At 47.0% G+C, this 20,164-nt stretch overlaps 1 protein-coding gene across 4 annotated transcripts in view; it reads left to right on the forward strand.

The window, feature by feature from the left end:
• CDYL2 (chromodomain Y like 2) overlaps positions 1–20,164 on the forward strand; it is a 316,404-nt gene that overhangs the window by 264,170 nt on the left and 32,070 nt on the right. For all 4 annotated transcript variants that reach the window (XM_032389886.1, XM_032389888.1, XM_032389884.1 and 1 more), the window contains exon 2: positions 1,288–1,876. In XM_032389886.1, coding sequence (XP_032245777.1) covers positions 1,441–1,876 — 436 coding nt within the window. In that variant the 5' untranslated portion in view covers positions 1,288–1,440. The remainder of the gene's footprint in view (positions 1–1,287; positions 1,877–20,164) is intronic.

Genomic DNA, 20,164 nt, shown 5'->3' on the forward strand with positions numbered 1-20,164 from the left:
AACCCTCATGCACTTGGTACCCATCTTGAAAAATGATCAACTATACCTGTATTCACTTCTCCCTTCTGACCTGGTTTTTCTGTTCATGAGTTTCAAGGGTATATTCCTCACTCATTAATTTCACTTGGCCAGAATTCCATTATGTTGACATTGAAATGTAATGAACTTTTGAACGTAGTTGTTTCACCTTTTCATTGAAATTTAGCTCTTTGGGTGTAGAGTATTGGGAATTTTCTGTCTTTTTTTTTTTTTTTTTAAATTTAAAGAATTTCACATCTAAGGCAAAGTTGAAAGAATAATAAATGAACCCTCATGTATTCTTCCCCTCAACGGACCAGTTATTAGCATCAGGACTGGCTTTTTTCTAAGTGTGTTCTTCCATGAGAATCCTTGAAGACAGGGCAGATTTTCGTACCTTTGAAGGTACGTAGACAGTAGCACATGGCTTTAGACCCAGACAGATAGAGGTTCAGGTCTCACCTCTTAGCCCTGCATTGTAGGCTGGGGGAGCTTACTGTGGGAGGGGGCAGGGAGGGATATTGGGCTTTGTCAATTCAAATCAGTGTGGGTCAGTATGGAAGATTTTTGTAGCTTGTGATTAAGGAAATAAGTTGGAGGTGAGAGTGGTTCAAATCCCAGCTCTGCCCTTACCAGCTTGGGACTTGGTTGAGTGACCTGATCTCCCTCATTTCCTCAGTATAGACCGGGGATAGAAAGAATACCTATTGCACTGGGTTATCATCAGGGAAAATGCAATGGGACCATCCATGCCTGGCATTTAGTACCTGGCCAATGAGTGTGACTAAGCATTTGTATTATTATAAATAAGGATACATTTAGCATAGTGCCTGCCATGTAAGTGCTCCATAAATGTTACTTACCATAAGTAAGGGTGAAAAAGTCACACCAAATTGGTCTTTATATGTCTGATTTTACTTTGGTGCAATGAAAAGAATAAAGACCTTTAGTGAAAGCTCGCACTGTGATTTCAAGCAAGGGTAAGCCTTGGATGGACAGGCAGATGCCACCAGCCAGGCATGGCATCACATGGTTGTCATAGGGGACGGCCGAGGGCCTCTGGTTCCATTCAGTGGTGTCCTAAAATAAACCAGCCTTCTTGGACACTCCTGGAAGTGTCGGCTTCTGGTGTTGAATGGCTCGCCCCAGGGCTGGGCAGGTGCTTCTGTCCTGGGTGTGGGCTTTGTGCTATTGTTGCCTGGAACTGATTTCTTTCCTCTCTCCTTTTTTTTTTTCTCTCTTTTCTGGCTCTCTCATCTTGTGTCCCAGGTCGAAAGGATTGTAGACAAGAGGAAGAACAAGAAAGGGAAATGGGAGTATCTTATCCGATGGAAAGGCTACGGAAGCACGGAGGACACGTGGGAGCCAGAGCACCATCTGTTGCACTGTGAGGAGTTTATCGACGAATTCAACGGGCTGCACATGTCCAAGGACAAAAGGATCAAGTCAGGGAAGCAGGCCAGCGCCTCCAAGCTCCTGCGTGACGGCCGAGGCCCGTCGGTTGAGAAACTCTCCCACAGACCTTCAGAATCTGGAAAGAGCAAAGGGACTTCCCATAAAAGGAAGCGAATCAACCCTTCCCTGTCCAAGCCAAAAAAAGGCTATTCAGCCAAGCCCCCTGCGGGAGGCGACAGGGCCGCCAAGACGGTGTCTTACAGGACTACCCCCAGCGGTTTGCAGATAATGCCTCTGAAAAAGGCTCAGAACGGGATGGAGAATGGGGACGCCGGCTCCGAGAAGGACGAGGGGCACTTTGGAAACGGGTCCCACCAGCCTGGCTTGGATTTGAATGATGTAGGAGAACAAGAACTGGCCGAATGTGGTGTCAACCATGGGGCATTGGCAGAGAACGGGCTCGGTACGTGGCTTGTCTTTCCCTCCTGTGTCTGGGGCTTTTCATGCAGCCTAGGAAGCTACATAAGACCCCCACCCCCGCCCCAACAACCCTGACTCTTAGCTAGGTAGTAATTCTCCTTCTGTCTCTCTCACCGAGGGCCGTGTGGCCTTGGTCATAGGCCCACACTGGTTAGAGACACCTGTGCATGGGGGGGAGGCCAAGCCACTGGTGCTCCAGCCAAGGCCTGTAATTGGGCTGAAAATTCCTGACTACTTGAACATACCCAGAGCCATGGTAACCGCTCTCGAGCCTCTGTTGTAAGGGCAGCTCCCAAGTCCTCATCCGCCGGGACCCAAGACTCATGTCCCCAGAGGGCCAGTGTCTCTCTGGGGTCGCATGCACTTCCCAGGGAAGAGCATGCTTTCAATCTCATTGAGCCTTCCACAGTGTAGCCCAGAAAGGTGGGGTCTGCCCCTCTTCTCAGACCCAGTTTGGACTGAAATTCTCCAAACCCGTCCTTAAGCTGCAGCCTCTCACGCCTCATCCGTTGCTGGCCTGGGGGATCTGGCCCCATGTCTGTAGAGGTCCTGGATGCTGCCCCGACCACATCCTCTGCTAATTCGTTGGGTTTGCACCTTCTTCTTCCACCCTGGAAGCAACCCAGCAAAGGTTACAGAATTCCTCCGTTTTACCAGGTGCCCACAGGCAAAGTTAAGGAAAGAGGAGGCAATGATGCAGGTAATTAAAGCTCCCAAACCTGACATTTCCTTAATAGTGAAATTACTCCTTGACTAAGGCTTAGCGGCCCAGATCTTCCAGGTTAGCCGTCTGAACGCGTTCCCTCCCCTCGCTCGTTTCCCAGACACCTGTGTGTCTAGGTGGTGGCATTCTTCTCTTTAGCTGCCAGAACCCAAGCCTCGGGATGAGCGTGGACAACCCGGGCCCAACAGGGAAGGGACATCTGATGCCCTGGATGGAACCTGAGTGTGTGTGGGCGTAGGGGTGTGGGACGCAGGTGGGACGGGCTCAGAACTCCCAGGAGGGGCAAGTGCACAGGAGAGCGATGGTGACTTCAGAGTGCAAAGTGCTCAGGGCATGCCCCGCTGCAGAGAGCTGGGGCGTCTTTAGGGAATCTTGCCAGGGAATCTGAGCGATCTGCTTTGAGGTTCCTCTTTCTCCAGAGAGAGGAATTTCACCCAAACAAGATTTATTTAGCAGTGTCTGCCCCAGATTGACTCACGTTTCCGTCTGGGGATCCCCGGTGCTGACATGACTCTGTCTGCTAACATATGTAAAAACTGTTTGTTTTAAAAATTCCTCTCTCGGGGAGGAGTGGGCTTGTGTCAATGAGGCCTGGCATAAACATCCATGTTTGACGTTCCCCTGACAGCTGCCTACGGGCGAGGGATTCCCTGTCTCGGGGAAGACGGCTGGTGAGGGGAACTTCTGAGGTTTCTTGGGTGTGGATGCAAGGAACCTGCGCATGATGCCCCGCACCCTGGCTGGTAGCAGTCCTCTGCCCGGCTCAAAATGCGGCTGCCCCAAGAGTGTGCGGAGAAGCATCGCTGACTGTAGCCACCAGCCTGCAGGGTGAAGCAGAGAAGCCAGGCTTGTAGAGAAGTCTAGATGGAGGTGCACCTCTCATTCCACATGACTTTCCAAAGTGGGGCAGAGCTCCTTGCCGTCTGCTCTCCATTTTGGGCCTCGTCGATGCCCCCTGGTTCATGATCTGCTGATGGGGCACGGTACCCCACAACCAGGGTGGGAGGGTGAGGAGGCACGGTACCCCACAACCAGGGTGGGAGGGTGAGGATGAGCCTGCTGGGATCTGAGGTGGCCTTGTTAAATCCCATTCTTAACTCCAGAATGCTTCTCTAGACCTTTCTTGTCTCTGGTCTCTTATTGGCCTCATTTTTCTCACCGATGTTGAATGCTCTCTACTTGGGCATGTACCTGGACAGAGAGGAGGAAGCTACCTACTTCTATTTTGTTCTGTTTTGGGCATTCTCAAAGGGCTCTTTGGCTTAATTACATTCCATGGTATTGGTGTCCTTGAGATTCCCCTGTAAGGTTAAAGCTGCCGTTCTCACATTTTATGTGTCTAAGATTACCTGGCACCCTGTTAAAAATGACGGTCCCATAGAGTCTGACTTATTAAGTCTGGGGTGGAGCCCAGAAGATGGGTTTTTAGCAAGCACCCCAGGTGACTCTAATGCATTTTGAAACGTGCTCTGTGGCAAAATGGGGGTGGCAATTAAGGCTCACATCAGATGTCAATTTAAGTCAATTCAATGCTTTTTTTTTTTTTTTTTTTTTAGCACTTCCTAAGGGTTAGTCACCACACTAGGTGCTTGGAGCAATAAAAAGATAGGTAAGGACTTCTCCCAGTAAGATGAGAGTGGGTGGCTCCAGGTCAGTGTTGAGAGGTTCCTGAGAGGTTCAGTGGAAGAGGTAACATGTATATTACATACATGGTATAGCTTTGCCATGCCCACATTCACATCCTCTGTGGTCACTGGGCTGATAAATTCTCCAAGCACTGTCAACCTTTAACATTCTAGTTAGAACTAGCTTACTATCTTAGATCTTAGGATAACTGGGGAAAAGAAAAGACTGGGAATCCTTAACCAGAGAGAAGGTGGTTCGGGGTTCTTAGATAAGACTCAAGACAGAGGAGTTTTGTGGTTCCAGAACTTGCCAGCAAGGGGTCAGAGGTGTAGTCAAGTAAAACATGGCTCCACTTACGTTTTCAACCAGAGAAAAGTCTCGATGAAGCCAGTGTCCATGCCCATGTGGAAACTTGACTGTTGTCTTCCTCCCCATTTCCCTCACTCCACCTTTCCCCACCTCCACCAAAGGGTCTGGTGCCTAGCGGCACAAGGTGATCCAGTCGGGTTTGCAGCACAGAGAAGGGATTATCCTTGGCTCCCAGAAGGGGCCGGGGAGATCCTGGCTTCGCCTTCCCAGCATTTGTTTTGGGGGTGGGCTGTTGCTTTTTATATGATTTTAACTTCTCGTTGGTGAATTAAGGTTCTGCATACAGAAAAGCAACTTATGTAACACGTTACTCATTTACTGCTGACTTCCCTGATCTGTGCTGTGGGAACAAATGCTAAATTGGGGCTCTGGCGGGTGGTGTTTTGGTTTCAGCCTGCATTTTCCCCAGCGATGTTTGTAAAATGTGTGCAGCGACTGAATACTGCTCTCGATTCTGACTCCTCTGGTAATGACAAATGGCTCTGTGGTCCGGAACCATCTGCCTCAGTATCTCTTGGGGAGCTTGTTAAAAATGGGCTCCACCCCAATCCAGTGAATCTGGATCTCAGGGGCAGGGTGTGGGTTATGCATTTTAAATGCTGAATTTTAACTATGCAGTCATTGCAGAGGAAGTATTTGGTTTCTCAGCAGTGGTTCATGGATCCATTTGCTGGTAGAGCCAAAGTTACATGTTAGATGTTAAGCTTATGGAAGTGGGAATGTGATTTGGTCCTCCAAAGGTTTAAAACTTGACATCACTTCTTGCTGATGCACTTTTCCACCAGGCATCTCTCTCTCTCTTACCCTCTCTCTCCCTCTCTCTTTTTCTCTAAAATAGACTGGTTTCATCCGTACGGAAAAGCTGTTGAGTTGGCTGGCTTCTCTCCTGGCCTGGTCCAGGAGAACTGGCTAGCTTACTCTTGTCTGATATGGGCCAAAGCATCAGTACTTTTTAGATTCGGATGAGCCTCTAACCTGTGGAAACATCCCTAACTGCGAGCCAGCATTCCACCCTGAGTGCGAGCACAACCCACAGGTGCCCAGCTTTCTCCCGAATGTCCGTGAAGCCAGTGAGCTTCCAGTGTTGATGCCAAGCCTGTGGCCCTACGTTCGCTTTTCTTGGAATTCTGAGAATCCTTTTCCTTGCGTCCTGATAACTGTTGCCTGTTGTGCGGGGACTGCAGCTCAGATGCTGCTTGATTCAGTATTTTCAGAATAGTTCCTATCATTGAATGAGTCACCGCACACAAACAGGCAACATTTGCCATTTCTCTCCATTGATCTTTTAAAATGATCTCAGCTTTCACTTCCATAATGTTTGTTTATCTCTTCCCACTCCTTTTCCTGCATGATTATCATTTTGCCCTTCACTGATCATCGGGGAGTAAGCATGTTTTAAAAGCACCTCAGGACTCAGGAGGATCGTGGATAGTGCCCTGTGGTTTTTAAGAACTTAGGGCTCTCACACATGGAGCCGGCATCAGAATCCCCTGAAGGGTGTGTCAGAACACAGGGTTGTTATGCCAACCTACCAGGTGTCTGATTCAGTAGATGTGGAGTAGAGCCTGAGAGTCTGCATTTCTAGAAGGTTCCCAGATGCTGCCGCCGGTCCGGGGACCCCACGTGCAGATCTACTGCTCTAGACTAATGAGCACCAAGAGGGTTGAGACAAAAATGACAGATGGTGGTTGTGAATACCAGTTGGTGGTAATGGACAGAGTGGAAGCGCTTTTGCTCTGGACCTTGAGTTGGTATTCACAAGAATCCTAAGTTCAAAGTTTGTGAAATGAAAAGTTAAGTTCAAAGTTTTAGAGGATGAGAACTCCCCTACGATGAGGCCTTGGGGTTTATGAAGTACTTTTTATGATCCTCATAAGGTCCTGAGAGCTAGCTTTGGTGGTTCTACCCATTTTACAGAGGAGGAAACTAAGGGTACGTGTGCCCAGGTCGGAACTAGGAGAGAAATCCAGGCAATTTGACTACGGAGCTGGCCTCTCCACCACTGCCCCTCTAGCTCGCGAGCAGTGTAAGACAGTTCCTAAAACCCTGATCCCTGACAAACACATGCCCTGATTTGGGAGGGCGGGGGTGCTGATGGGGCACTTGGACTTACCCTTGTTGCTTATTACTGGAAGGATAGACTCCTAAGCCTGAGACAGTGTGACTAACTCTGTGCCATTAAGTTTGAAACCGTGGATAAGATGGTCAATTCCCTAAAAAAATACAACTTAAGGAAATGAACTCAAGGACGACCAGAAAACCTGAATAGACCCATAACTATTAAAGAAATTATTAACTCCATCATTACGAAGCTCTCATAAAAATAGCAGGAAGAAGGCACACAAGGCCCAGATGGTTTTATAGGCGAGTCTACCAAATACTTTAGAACAGATAATCCCTGTCTTATCCAAATGATTGCAGAGAAGAGAAAAAAAAGGAGACACTCCAACTCCTTTGACGAGGTGAGCGTAACCTGGATTTCCAAACCAGACAAGGAGGGGAGGAGCAAGGAAAATCATAGGTCAATTCTACTTAAGGATATAGTGCTCACAGTCCCAGATACTTCCTCAAAATTGTGACCTCAAGAAACTTCGCACTCCGTGTCCTGAACATGACCCCAGTTCATGACCTTTAGAATCACCACTGCTTCTTGAGGTGCCCAGCCTGCCTCCGGAAGAGGCCGAGGGGAAGCTGGCTCCGAGTGTCACGGTCTGCGGCTCCCAGCCACGGAGTGAATCACATCAGCGGCCTCTTGTTAACGAAGGTATCTGTTTTCCCTGGTACAGGTCCCCTTGTGACACACTTTAGACACCCACTCCCAGGCCCACAGACTCTGACCAACCTTTCTGTGGTTCAAAAGTGGGTCGTTTTCCAAACCAGTACCAGCAACAACTGCAGCCTAGGGGGTTTGTCCAGTTTGTCTTTCAAAGTGTGGCAAGTAAGTGATGGGTGCTAATGAATGAACTTAAAACTCTCTTACGGGGTAATGTGAAGACCTTCCAACTTGGCCGCTGCCTCGGAGCGAAAGCACCAGACGGGGATGGAAAATCTGACTGTCACCTGACCCATGGCGAGTCCAAGGGGGAAATCAACATTGTGGTCAGTTCCCCACTCCTGGATTTGATTTTTGGCATCCAGAGAATCTGATGTCAAGATTCAGAAATCGACTCATCACTTTCCTTGTCAGCTCAGATATTCTTTTCCCCCCTCGACTACCTCAAAACAAGTCTTAGGAACTGTTCCCAAGCTGCCATTCATCAGTGGTGAACCCAAGCAAGTGGGTGAGCAGTGGAAGCGCCCTCCACCCTGTCCCCCCTGGAGGGTACAAGCAATAAGGGGGTGCATTGTCTACAGAGGGTCTCAGAACAGAAATGAAAATCAGCCTGCCAACTTTGGTGAAAAGCTCCTCCTCCCCGTTGGGGTGGACCCCCAGGCCCATGGCTTATCCCCACACCCCCAGCACTCGGACAAAAGGCCAGTCTTCTTTGATGATTATGATATTGGAGGGGCTGAGCTCCTTCTTTGTGTCCAGCATACAGGATAGTATTCATTCCCCTCAGCGTTTCTCTGAGTTAGCAGTGGAACAACATAGCCACACAACAAGGTTTGCCATGATTGGCCTTGCCTCTAGATGGGGAAACTGAGGCTCAGTCAAAGAGGTTGAGACACAGGGAGCCAAGGGTAGGACTTGGGGCGTGGTGCCAGGCCCAGCGATGCTAACACTCTCAGAGGTCTATGACAGTTTTAAGAAGGAAAAAAGGCACTGCAGCGATTTAAGTTCAAACCAGCACACGTTTCCCTGTGTCCTGGGGCATGATTCTGGTCAGCACCCCTGGGGCCTGCCTCTGATACATCTGTAGTGGTTCCAAAGATGCTGACTTGGCGTTCCAGGAATGGCTCGTAGTGAGCGATGCCCCTGTGGGCTTCAGATTAAAAGGAACACACACCACACACACACAACAAGAATCTGAGGCCTCGGTGAGAAGGTGACATCCAAATAAAGACTGGAAATGGTGAGAACATCTTCTTTTAACTTAAAAACCCATTTGTGTCAGGCATGTGGATCTGCTTCCCCTTTGAGCTGCCCAGAGTTTTCCAGTGTCCAGACTGTCCTCTCTCTGATAAGACATTTTAAGCTGCCTCCAAAGACACCCTTTCGCTCACCCTAGTTCTTGCCAAGTCTTCGTCATGCTTTTCCAAGCTCCGTCGTTGTGATTTCAGTTTACAAATGAGCGTGAGCCTCTTCTTGTTTTCCTGCTGGGGGTGTTTCTCTCCCTGCTAGTGGCCCGAACCTCGTCTGGCCACCAACGCTCAGTGTGGTGGGTAGACCAAAGCATTCGTCTGCGTCGCCTCTGGCAAGTGGCTCAGCCTCTCTGGGCCAAGTTCCTCATTCATAAACGGCAGATACAGTCCTGTCTCATGGGACTAGGGTACAGAATAAGTGAACTCCTTCACAGAAAGCCCTAAGAATATTACCTGCCCTAGGGTAGACATTTGATAAATACTAGCTCCTGTTATTTCAAACCTCTCCCGGTTTTCTAACTGGATCTTTGTATTTTCCTACTTGCGTTTTAGAGCACTTAACAGATTGTGCGTATCACTCCTTTCTAATAGATGTTAACTCATCCAGTCCTCATCGAGTGACTGTGATATACCAGACACTATTGAGACGAATAACTCTAGTTCCTAGTACCATGGAGAGAGAAGCAGATGATCTTGAAGTAGCTATAGGCAGGGATGCCTAAGCCATCTTGGGCAGGGAGTTAGAGAGGGCTTCTTTTTTTTTTAAAATTTTATTTTATTATGTTATGTTAGTCACCATACAATACATCATTTGTTTTTGATGTAGTGATCCACAATTCATTGTTTTTGTATAACATTGTTTTCGTGCCCTCCTTAATACCCATCACTGGGCTAACCCATCCCCCCCCCACCCCCCTCCCCTCTAAAACCCTCAGTTTGTTTCTCAGAGTCCATAGTCTCTCATGGTTCATCTCTCCCTCCGATTTCCCCCCCTTCATTTTTCCCTTCCTTCTCCTAATGTCCTCCATGCTATTCCTTATGTTCCACAAATAAGTGAAACCATATGATAATTGACTTTCTCTGCTTGACTTACAATCTCCTGCAGTCCCATCCATGTTCATCCTTTCTGATGGCTGAGTAATATTCCATTGTATATATGGACCACATCACATCTTCTTTATCCATTCATCTGTTGAAGGGCATCTTGGCTCTTTCCACAGTTTGGCTGTTGTCGACATTGCTGCTATGAACATTGGGGTGCATCTGTCCCTTCTTTTCACTACATCTGTGTCTTTGGGGTAAATACCCAGGAGTGCAATTGCTGGGTCATAGGGTAGCTCTATTTTTAATTTTCTGAGGCACCTCCACGCTGTTTTCCAAAGAGAGGGCTTCTTGGAGGAGGTGAGGCATAAGTTGAAGTCTGATAGAAGGAGCCAGAATGAGCCAGGAAGAAGGCAGGGATGGTGGGGCTGTTGACGGAAGGCACGGGGCTATAGAGCCAAGGATCCACATGTGGGTGCCTGGAGCCATATCACAAGGAATGTGGCAGTCCAGCCAATTGTAGTCTACCCCGCGGGGGAGGCTGAAGCTCCAGGGATTTCCCTGTGCTGTCAGGGTTGGCCGGAGAACCAGACAGGTGGAGCCTGCAGTAGGAGGGTGTTTTTGAATTCTTTCTGGAAGAGGCTGAGGAAGTCCTTCGCAGAGCCCACACTCCGCGAGGCCTGCAGAGCCTACCCGATCCAGCCTGCTTGGCGCCCTGTCCACACCTGTCTCCCTGTGCTCTGTGTGTGTGTTCCCCTCCCACCAGCCCTCATGTGGGCAATCGACCTCTCCTCCTCCTTCGTGGCTCACCCAAAGAGCGATTCCCTGTGTAGGTCGGAGTCCAGTTTGTTTGCACACGTAGAGCACTATTTCTTCATGGACAGCACGTACCTCGGCGTGTAAGGGTCACAACCTGATCATGTAGGTGCTCTCTGCTTCCTTCACTCCATGAGATCCTGAGCTCCATGAGGGCAGGTGTGGTCTCTATTCTGCTCACAGCTGTGTTTCCAGCACCTCGCAGTGCTGGGCCTGTTATAGGTGCTTAAGAAACACCTGCCAAAGGAGGGAGTGGATGCATGAACGGACAAAAGGGAGAAAGTGGGAATCCCTCACTGCTGTAAGATGTGGGTCCTGCGCCAGATTCACCCTGCCCCGCCCATTCACTGTGTCAGTGTCACCCCCCCACCTCGGGCTGTCCCGCGTTCTCACATTGCGCTCTCTTCTCCTGGGGACGTGACATGGAGAGCTAATGTTTTGTCAGGTTCTTTGCAGCAGCAACCCCCTTTCCCTTGTCTTTCTGACAGTTGCTTTCACCATCTGCCGCGAGGGCCCTCCTTGCTACGCTTCTTCTCCCTTAATATTCTGCTGTCTTGAAGGCTCTTAATTAAACGCCTGGGCTCCCCCCTCCACCGCCCCCGGCCCTGCCCCTCCCAGCCCTGCCCCCCGTCAAGGGTACCGCAGGTCCATTTCTCAGAGTGCATTTCATTTGGGTTGCATTTCTGTGTTTTGTGTAGTCCTTTGCTATGGAAGAGAATACGCAGTGGACTCCTTAATAGAAATCCCAGTTGCAGAAAGGATTAGATTTCTCATTTAAACTTGCTGTCAACTCTGGAGGCAGCTGGGAAAGGATGGCCTTGTAGACAGAGGGTCTGTGAGTCAAGGACAAACTCTGCCTCTTGTGGAGGCCCCTCCCCGCAATTCTAAGTAATGTTGGAACCTCAGCTTTCCTAAAATTCATGACATGTCAACAGGCATCATTATAACATGCCAGATGATGGCTAACATGACTAAGTATGATTTTTAAAAATTCATCAATTTGGACTTTGCTCTTGAATTCAGGGATTCTGTACTTGGGGACAGTTAGGGGCTGGGACCGTGACCAGCTTGAAATAACACACACGTATTGAGTTCAGGGGCAGGTTGGGTACTTTGAACTCTTCACGACACTAGTGGGTGCAGTGACAGAGGGTGTTTTCAACTTCAGGTCCCCCCCCTCAACCCCTCTGAAGATCCTGACCGCCCAGCCATGCTTCTGTTGAAAGACACTGCTGTCCCCAACTGCTGGGTCTGATTCCTTCCGATGCACTGGACGTGTAAACCTTGCACCCCCCACCCCCGCCTTCCCCTCTCGGGGTGCTGTCAGAACCGTCCACAATGCTTTAGGGATCTTGGGTGAGTCAACCACAGACCAGGAAATGGCTCTCATGCACGAGAACTATCACTTTCTCTTCTAAGAACTGCAGCTGGAAAACCCTAACCCTGCAGTCAACAAAGTGATGGTTTCACTCAACTGTGGAACTGATGAGTCTTCTCTTTTGTTTATTTTAAGCCTTCTTACCACCCACCCCTCTGCCATAATTTGTAGCTGAAGGTGGTCCAGTGTGACTTGCCCTTAAGGTGGTCCCAGCCATCCCTCCTCTCTGTGAATCTATCTGCTTCCCGAGGCACTGATCACGGCTGGAATAGTAGGGAGAATGGGCAGGACGGGTGATGCCTGGGCTTGCATCTTTCCATGGGGCCAGTAGCAGACCCCTATCCTGCTCTCCAGCCTCTTTTTCTCACTCCCTCTCCTTGGGTTAGGAGATGGAAACTTCTGTAGATCCTCTATTATATGTCTAGCACTTATTCCTTAATCCACTCATTAATTGGGTTCAGCAATGCCTGAACCATTTCTGTGTGCTGGGCTGCACTGTCCTGGAGATTTAAGAATGACCGACACGGCCCTTGTCTTTATGACTCTGAGGTGGGAGTCAGACAGTCCAGAAAAGGTATGTCAGGATTTACAAGGTATGCAAGATAATTATCTTGCAGCATGATGACCTGCACGGTCCAGTATGGTGGCTACCAGTCACATGTGGTGAGATTTCAGTTAATGAAAATTAAACATAAATTTTAAAATTTCAATAGCCATGTGCAACTATTGGCTACTGTATTCGGCAGTGCAGGCATAGAACATTTCCATCATGGCGGGACGTTCTGTTGAAAAGCAGGATCCCTGTCTGTTTCTGCCCATCACCATGTCCCAGGTGCCAGGCATCTCTTAGGCACTCGCTAATTATGTGCTGAGTGGATGGTAGAAGGGAGAGTAAAGGCTGTAAAAGAAGAAAGATGTACAAACAGCCACAAGAAGAGGGATGAGCTGCTCTGGAAGACTTCCCAAGCAGGTAACAGCAGAGCAGCTTTGAGAGGAGTGAGGCCTTTAGCACATGGTTATTACAGAACAGAGGGGGGATCCGGTTTCTTGACCTCTTCCTTCTGTGTTATGATGGCTCAGACCATGAATGGTGTTACTAGTTTCTGTGCAAGGGAAGGAAAATTCATAGCACTGACATTGTGTTGTTTCCCTGGGTGTCTCTGAAAGGTGAGATCTCGCTCGGCTGCCATGAAGCAGAAGGGCCAGGTGTGATATGAGTCATCTAGGTGTAAGATCAGTCTGATTTCAAAAAAACAAATGTTTCCACGCACGGGACTAGTACAAAGGTGTGGGAGTGTGACCAGCACATTGAGAAATGAATATGGAATGCATCCCAACGTCAGGAGTGTTAATTACGAAGTTGGCACGTGGTACAATGGAGTTGCTCTATTTGTTTTTCACTCATTCATTTCCCTGATGAGCACTTCGTACAGCAGTTGCTGTTTACCAGGCACTGTGCTCAGTCCTGCAGACGCAGAAGTGAGTAACTCTCAGGCTTGTCCCCAGAGAGTTCAGTGGGGGCATCAAGCAGGTGTACAGATGATGATAACACAGCAAAATGAGCTCGGCTTGGTAATAGCATCACATGACACCTGTCCAGGTTTAATGTCCAAATTTTCCTTCTTGCACTGTTCAGTAAAGACTGGGCTCTTAAAGAAAAGCAGAGCCAACACCAGTGGGATGGCCCAGGACTAGTGTTAGATTTGAGCCTTGGTGCTTGACTTAAGCATGAGGTTTGAAATCAAGATGCTGGAGGTTAAACCCTATCCTGGCAACTGTCTGATTGGCATGATGACCTTGGCTTTTGGTTTACTCTTCTGTAAAATGGGGATAAAATTGTGTCTTACAGGGTTGGTGTTAGAGTTAGATGAGGTAAGCTATGTGAATTGCATACTAAGTACCCAACAACATACAGGTATTGCATATAGTGAGCCATCGAGAGAAAGGACTTTGAAGATGAGGCTGTACTGACCCTGAAGTCTCCATTTTGGATGTTTCTGGGCAGGTGTAGAGATCTCTCCTAGCCCCGCTGCCCGTGATAATCAAAGAGTTGCCTGAGTTCCTGAGAGAGACCATGTAAGTGTGGAAGTAGCATGGATAGTGCGTCCCTCAGTTGGGATCCTCTGGTGATCTGTCTGAACTTTCCCTTCCTTCCTCCCTGTGCCCTTCTGCACCTGAGGTTTGACATGGTCTTGGTGGGGAATTTGGGCAGAGACCCCGATCCCTGCCTGGACTGGACGTGTTTCTTGAAAGCTGACACTGTGTGGTGGAAGTCTCCTGTGGTCCACCGCTCGTCTGTGCCGTCCTCTGTGGCCCCCTCCAGCCCTTTACCTCTGCCCTCCCCCATCCCAAGGCAGCTTGCCTTGTTTTTCTATTTCTCTTTGTGTATCTTACAAACTGCAGTGCATTTCCTGACACACCTTTCCTTCCTGTGATTGATAGCTGCACAACATTTCTTGATAGTTTTGGAGTTGTCCCTCCATTTCTCAGTTGATTGGCCCAGTTTCCTCCTCCCTGTAGCTGAGCTGAGATGACTTTTTCTGTCTTTAAAGGTCTCTCCTTAAGGAATCCTTCACCCATCTGGATTCTTTCATCTTTTGTTCAGTCTGATCATCTCTATCTTTTAATATATTAACCTAATCTTCTTGCAGATTAATGCAATTATTAATATATTTGGATTTTTTTTCTATTTTGCATTCTGTTTCTCTGCTCCTTCTCCCATCCCCATTCCCTGACATTTGGAAGCTTTTTTATTGAACTGCACATTTTATAGGTTCCCTCGCACTAGGCTGACTTGGAAGTCAGCCACATATTGTATTTGTATTCTTAAATTTTAGCATACATACTCAACTATGAATTTTTTTCAAACAAATAGGATGTCCTCCTATTGGATATAGCAAGGAGGATACTACTTGGCTTTAAATTCTCATTGGACATCTTGTTTTTGTTTTGTACACCCAATGTTGTTAAACACCAGAGACTGTGCTTATTATTTTCATAGCAAGTGATTGCATTTATGAAATTTTTTTTCATATATTGAAAATTTTTAAGACCAACTTTGTTTCTTGAGTCCTATGTGTTCCTCTGAATTAACTGTTTTACATGGTGAAGCTTCTCTTTGTAATTCCTTCAGACTCTGGTAGATAAATGCTGTTGGCATTGGGTATCTGAAAAATGCCCACTTACTCAGGCCTTTAAATGCTGTTTTAGCTGGGTATAAAAGTCTTGGTTGATACTGGTTTTCTTAGCATTCTGATGGCAGAAGTTCCCTTTTCTTCCCAGGCCAGTGTTGTCGCTGTTGCTATCAGTCTGTAAACCCTTTGTGATAATGTGATTTTTTTTTTCCCCCCCTCCAGGCTACATTTTAAGATCTTCTCTTTACCCGTGACATTCTGCGGTTTCATTATCATTTGTGTCTTCATCTTGCTTAGTAACCAGAGTGCTCTTTCAAACTAAGAACTTGCCCTTTTTTTAAGTTCTAGAAAATACTCAGCTATTACCTCTTCAAATATTCTTTTCTTAGAGTTATCCCATGAATGGAATTTTAGTTTGATTCTTATTTTGCAGGATATTTGTTTTTAAAAGTGTGTTTGACTTTTTGCTTTAAAGTAATTTAAAACTTACAGAAAACATCATAAAGAGGCTCTTTTCACATTTATTGGGTTTTTTAAAACATTTTAATCATGTTTGCCCTTTCTGCATATGTTTATGTATATGTATGTGTATATATGTTTAGATATAGACTTGCGTACATACACACTCATAAGTTACTATAATTGATAAGTTACTATAAATTATATACAGATTATTATTCTTTTTCTGAACCATTTGAGTATGGATTACATGCATCATGCCTCTTTATCCCTTAATATTCAGTATGGGTATTTTCTAAGAAAAAGGATACTCTCTTAAGCCACTACAGTACAGTTAGAAATTTCAGAAACTTAACATTGATACAATAATTTAATCTATGATCCATTTTCCAGTTTTTTCTATTGTGATCCAAATTTCTTCTATTCCAATCCCACTGATTTCTTCCTCACCGTCCCCATTCCATATTTATTTGACCCTTCTTCCATCGAGTGAACCCTGTCTCTCCACAACATCACACATTTACTCATTTGCTCAACCCTATACTGCCTATAAAATAGTTCTGGAGTTGTTCCACCCTAAGTGCTGTGAAAACAAACCCACTAGGGAGAGTTCAGGGTTTGTTTGAGGGTGTATAAGTCATAATTTTGCATTCAAAAGTTACTCATATTGGTTCTCTACCCTCCCCCAGTGTGCTTATGTTATTCATTTGAGATAGGATTAGATTCCTCTCTTTCTTTTTGCATTCAGTTTATTTTCCTTCATCCTCCCTGATTTTATTTTCTTGACATGCTTTAATATACTGACAGGACTTAAAACAGAAAAATGTACTCAGAACAGTGTCATCTCTCCCCTCCCCCTTCTCCTCTATTCTCCCTGCCAAATGACTTGTACCCACTTGTATTTTCATCATCTTCTGGTATATTCTTCCTGTGTTTCTTTCTGAGAAAAAAAAAAATCAGATTTATCTCTTTCCCTTTTTTTCTTACAATAAACGTAAAGTACTTTTGCACCTGGTCTCTCTCCACTTGAAGATATATTTTGGAAACCACTCCCTATTAGTTCATAGAGAGAGTGTTCATTCTTTTTTACAGCTGCGTAGTATTCCATCCTGTGGATGCACCCTAGTTTCTGTCCCCAACCCACGCTTCAATATTTAAATAGTTTCCAATATTTTGCAATTGCAAAGAGTGCTGTAAGGAGTCATCGTAGGCACATATATTTTTGTACTGTTAGAGGTTTATGTTGATGTCACATTTCTAGAATTGGATTGCTGGCTTGAGAGTAAGCGCATAAACAGCTTTGTCACATGTTGCCAAATTCCCTTCTATTGCTTTTATGCCATTTTGCCTTCCACCCACAATTAAGAGAATGCCCGACTCCCCACATCCTCTCTAGCAGAGCAGAGTGTCAGGATTTTGAACTTTCGCCAAGTGGGTGGGTGAGAAATGGTGTCTCAGTATAGTTTTAATTCTTACTCCATTATTTTGGGATTTTAATTTGCATTATCAAAGAAAGTTGAGGTTTTATGTTTAAGGGCTACTTTCATATCACATTTGTAGGTGCCTGCCCATATCTTCTGTCCACTCTTTGTTAAAGGAGGAATTTGGGGCCTTCTGACTTGTCTTTAAAACTTCTTACAATCTGGGGATCTTAATCTTTTATCCATGATATGCAAATATTTTTCTCCCATTTGCCATTTTTCTTCTCATTTGTTCTTTACCTTACTACCACCCTTTTTTTTCTTCTGTTTTTGTTTGAGAATTTCTTGTTTATTTTCAGTGAATCTATTTTTTTTTTCCTTTCATCTGTCACTTTGAGCATTCGAGACATTCCTGTTTTAAAGTCCTTATCAGATTGTTTCATGATACTCATTTTATCTTCTTTGGAGTAATTTATGTCGTAAGTGTTGATTTTGTTGGCTTGGTGTCTAAGCGTTAGATGTCTGCAGGTTTTGGAATTTTGGTGTACAGGCTCGTGTTAAGAGGGAAAGTTGTGTTTTGCTTTTCTTTGCTTTCTCTCTTCCCCGCCTCCCTCTCTGATAGTTTGTGTTTGCCTCCACCTGGCCTGGAGCTCCCAACAAAGCTGTGGCTGTGGGCAGCAGGTGGTTTTCTTATTGTTGGCCTGCCTTCACAGAGGGGGGCCTCGGGCCATCCCCTGGGGTCAAGCCCTGGGCCTGGGTCCCCTCTCCCATCTTGTGTGGGATACTGGTCTCTGCCACCCTTGAGTGTGCTTCCTGCCCAGCACTCCCAGCCCCCAGCCCCCCGTAGTGCTTTGTGTCGACATTCTGCCTCTCACGCACAGAGATGATTATCTTGTTTGCGAGCCCGGTATTTATCTGCCACTTCCGCGTGTTTGGAGCAGAGGGGCTGTGTCAGAGCGTGATTTTATGGAACCTTCTTAACGTCAAAAACTCCTTTGTACTTACCCTGAAGGAAGGAATGTGGGAAGGTTTGAAGGGAAAAGAAGGAAGGAAACTGTCCTTTGTCCCAGGAATGCAGCTGCCATCACTTCCTTTACTTGGCAACAATCCTGTGAGGCAGGAATGTTTTTTTCCCAATCCACACATGGGTAATGGGGGCACAGAGTGTGGATGAGTGAGCCGCCCAGCCTTGCAGCTCATGAGAAGGTGTGTGGGGGGCTGAAGGCTAGCCCATTGTTGGGTTTCCCCCTGATTTATGGATTCACAGGGCGGTCAGCTCTCTCTGCCTGGAACGCCACATCCTGGCCTGGGTCTGTGCCTCAGCCTTAGAGGCTGGGAGGAGGAGCGCTCAGCAATTAATTCCTCTTTTTTGGAATGATTTGGGGTCCTTCAGCCAACGTTTGTGAAGTGCCTAAGATGAGCTAGGCACTTGCTAATCCCCTATTGGTTCTTTAACTGAACTCAAAACAACCCTGAAAAGCAGGTCCTGTTAGCCCCATCTTCTCATCAAGGAGGCTAATGCTCAAGAGCTCATGTGGCTTCCCAGCTTCTCCCAGTTAGCAAATACAGGGCTGGAATTTCCATGCTTTCTGGCTGCAAAGCCCTCAGCTTCCATGCTTCCAGCATGTTCTGTTCCCATGGTGTCTTCCCGGTCAGCCCGCCACAGTCTCAGGAAGCATGATGCCACAGAGGGGGAGAGGCTTTGAGGGCAGCTAGGTGTGAGGCCAGCACCTGAGGGTCTCTGGGGGGCAGCTTTGCTCAGAATCTCCTAAAATGCAGGGCCCATGTTAGCCACTTAGGTTCAGATGTGAATTCAGGCTCTCAAGGAGGCTCTCCTCCTCTTTTTGGCCCAGAGATGGTACATCCTTCAAGTCACCATCAGAGGTGGGAGCCCAGTGGCCTGATAGAGAATAAAGAGGTCTGTTTTCCTCAGATAGTTTTGTGGTTTATTTGGTCAGATGGTCCTTTCGGGGCTGCTTTATCCTGTGCTCTTGTAGAAAGACCACAGGCTTTGAATTCAGAGACCCCTGCCCCCATTATTCTCTGTCACGTCACTTGATATTTTCTCATGTGTCCCAATTTTAGGTAATAGTTTACTTGTTGACTTTTCATCTCCCCGACCCGAAGCAAACTCTGTGAGGATAGGGACCTTAGCTCTCTGATTTTTGTTGGATCTCCATCATCTAGCATCTAGCCGGCCCATAGGAGGTGATAAATAATCAGATTTCAAATGAACAAATAAAATGAGGGAGAGCTGACTCCAGCCCTGGCTCCACCACTTAAAATCTTTGTGACTTCCAGCCAGTTATTCACTTTTCGTTACCTGCAAAATAGACAAAGACCGGCAATTTCGTAGGACTGTTGAGAAATTTATAGACAACCTAGAGAACTGCTCACAAAAGGTAAGCCTCCCGTCCTCCTCTCTCATACAATTGTTAATTAGTGCCTTGACTTGATTGGGGGAGGGGGCGGGAGGATTTTGGTCAAACCTTTCCCAGACCTGGAAGGCTCTGACGTGCACAAGCCCTGAGCTTCTGACTTCTCACAGGCGGGAGCCGGTGTCCTCCAAGAGCAGCTCCTAGGACATGCTAACCTCTTCCAGCAAGGCCATGGCATGGATCCGCCCGGGCTGCTGCAGAAACCCTGGCCAGCTCCAATTAGGAAGCTCTTCCGAGGAGCCGAAGGTTTTGAGGTTAACCCTGAAGAAACAGCTCCCTCTACACCAGCCTTTTAATTAAATGCTTGCGTTTACTTTCCGGAGTTCATTGAATCATTTTACCCGCATCGTGGGGCTTGACAAAGCCCAGTTGCTTTGAGTAATGGAAAAGTACAAAAGGAGGAGCCTTCAAGGAAGCTGCCCAACAACACAGGCCCCGCTGCTTCTCTGCCACTTTGTGCCTGGGCCGCCCACCTGGGTGGGGACCCGGTGTGCAGGAGGAGGGGTCCTTCCGGGGAGTCATTTCCTGCTCCCTGCCTTGGACTTGGTTCTTGAGATTCTGAGGCCCACGAGGCTAAGTAAGGACCTGAGTCCACCCCCAGGGTGACTCAAGGCTCCAGGAGTCATGGAATAATTCCCGTGGACTTCTTGGTGCACAGGTATGCTGGGCTGTGTTGTGTGTGACCGTGATCCTGCCCTTAAGATGCTTACGGTATTGTTGGGGAGACAGGGTTCATGCAGAAAATATTGCTGGATTACTTCTGTGCTGAGCCAGGCAATAATGATTATAAAGCAAGTAAGAGCCACCATTCATACATTGCTTACTATGTCCTAGGTCTTTTA

The sequence above is a fragment of the Phoca vitulina genome, unplaced genomic scaffold (genome assembly GCF_004348235.1).
Source record: "Phoca vitulina isolate PV1807 unplaced genomic scaffold, GSC_HSeal_1.0 scaffold56, whole genome shotgun sequence".
Lineage (NCBI taxonomy): Eukaryota > Metazoa > Chordata > Mammalia > Carnivora > Phocidae > Phoca > Phoca vitulina.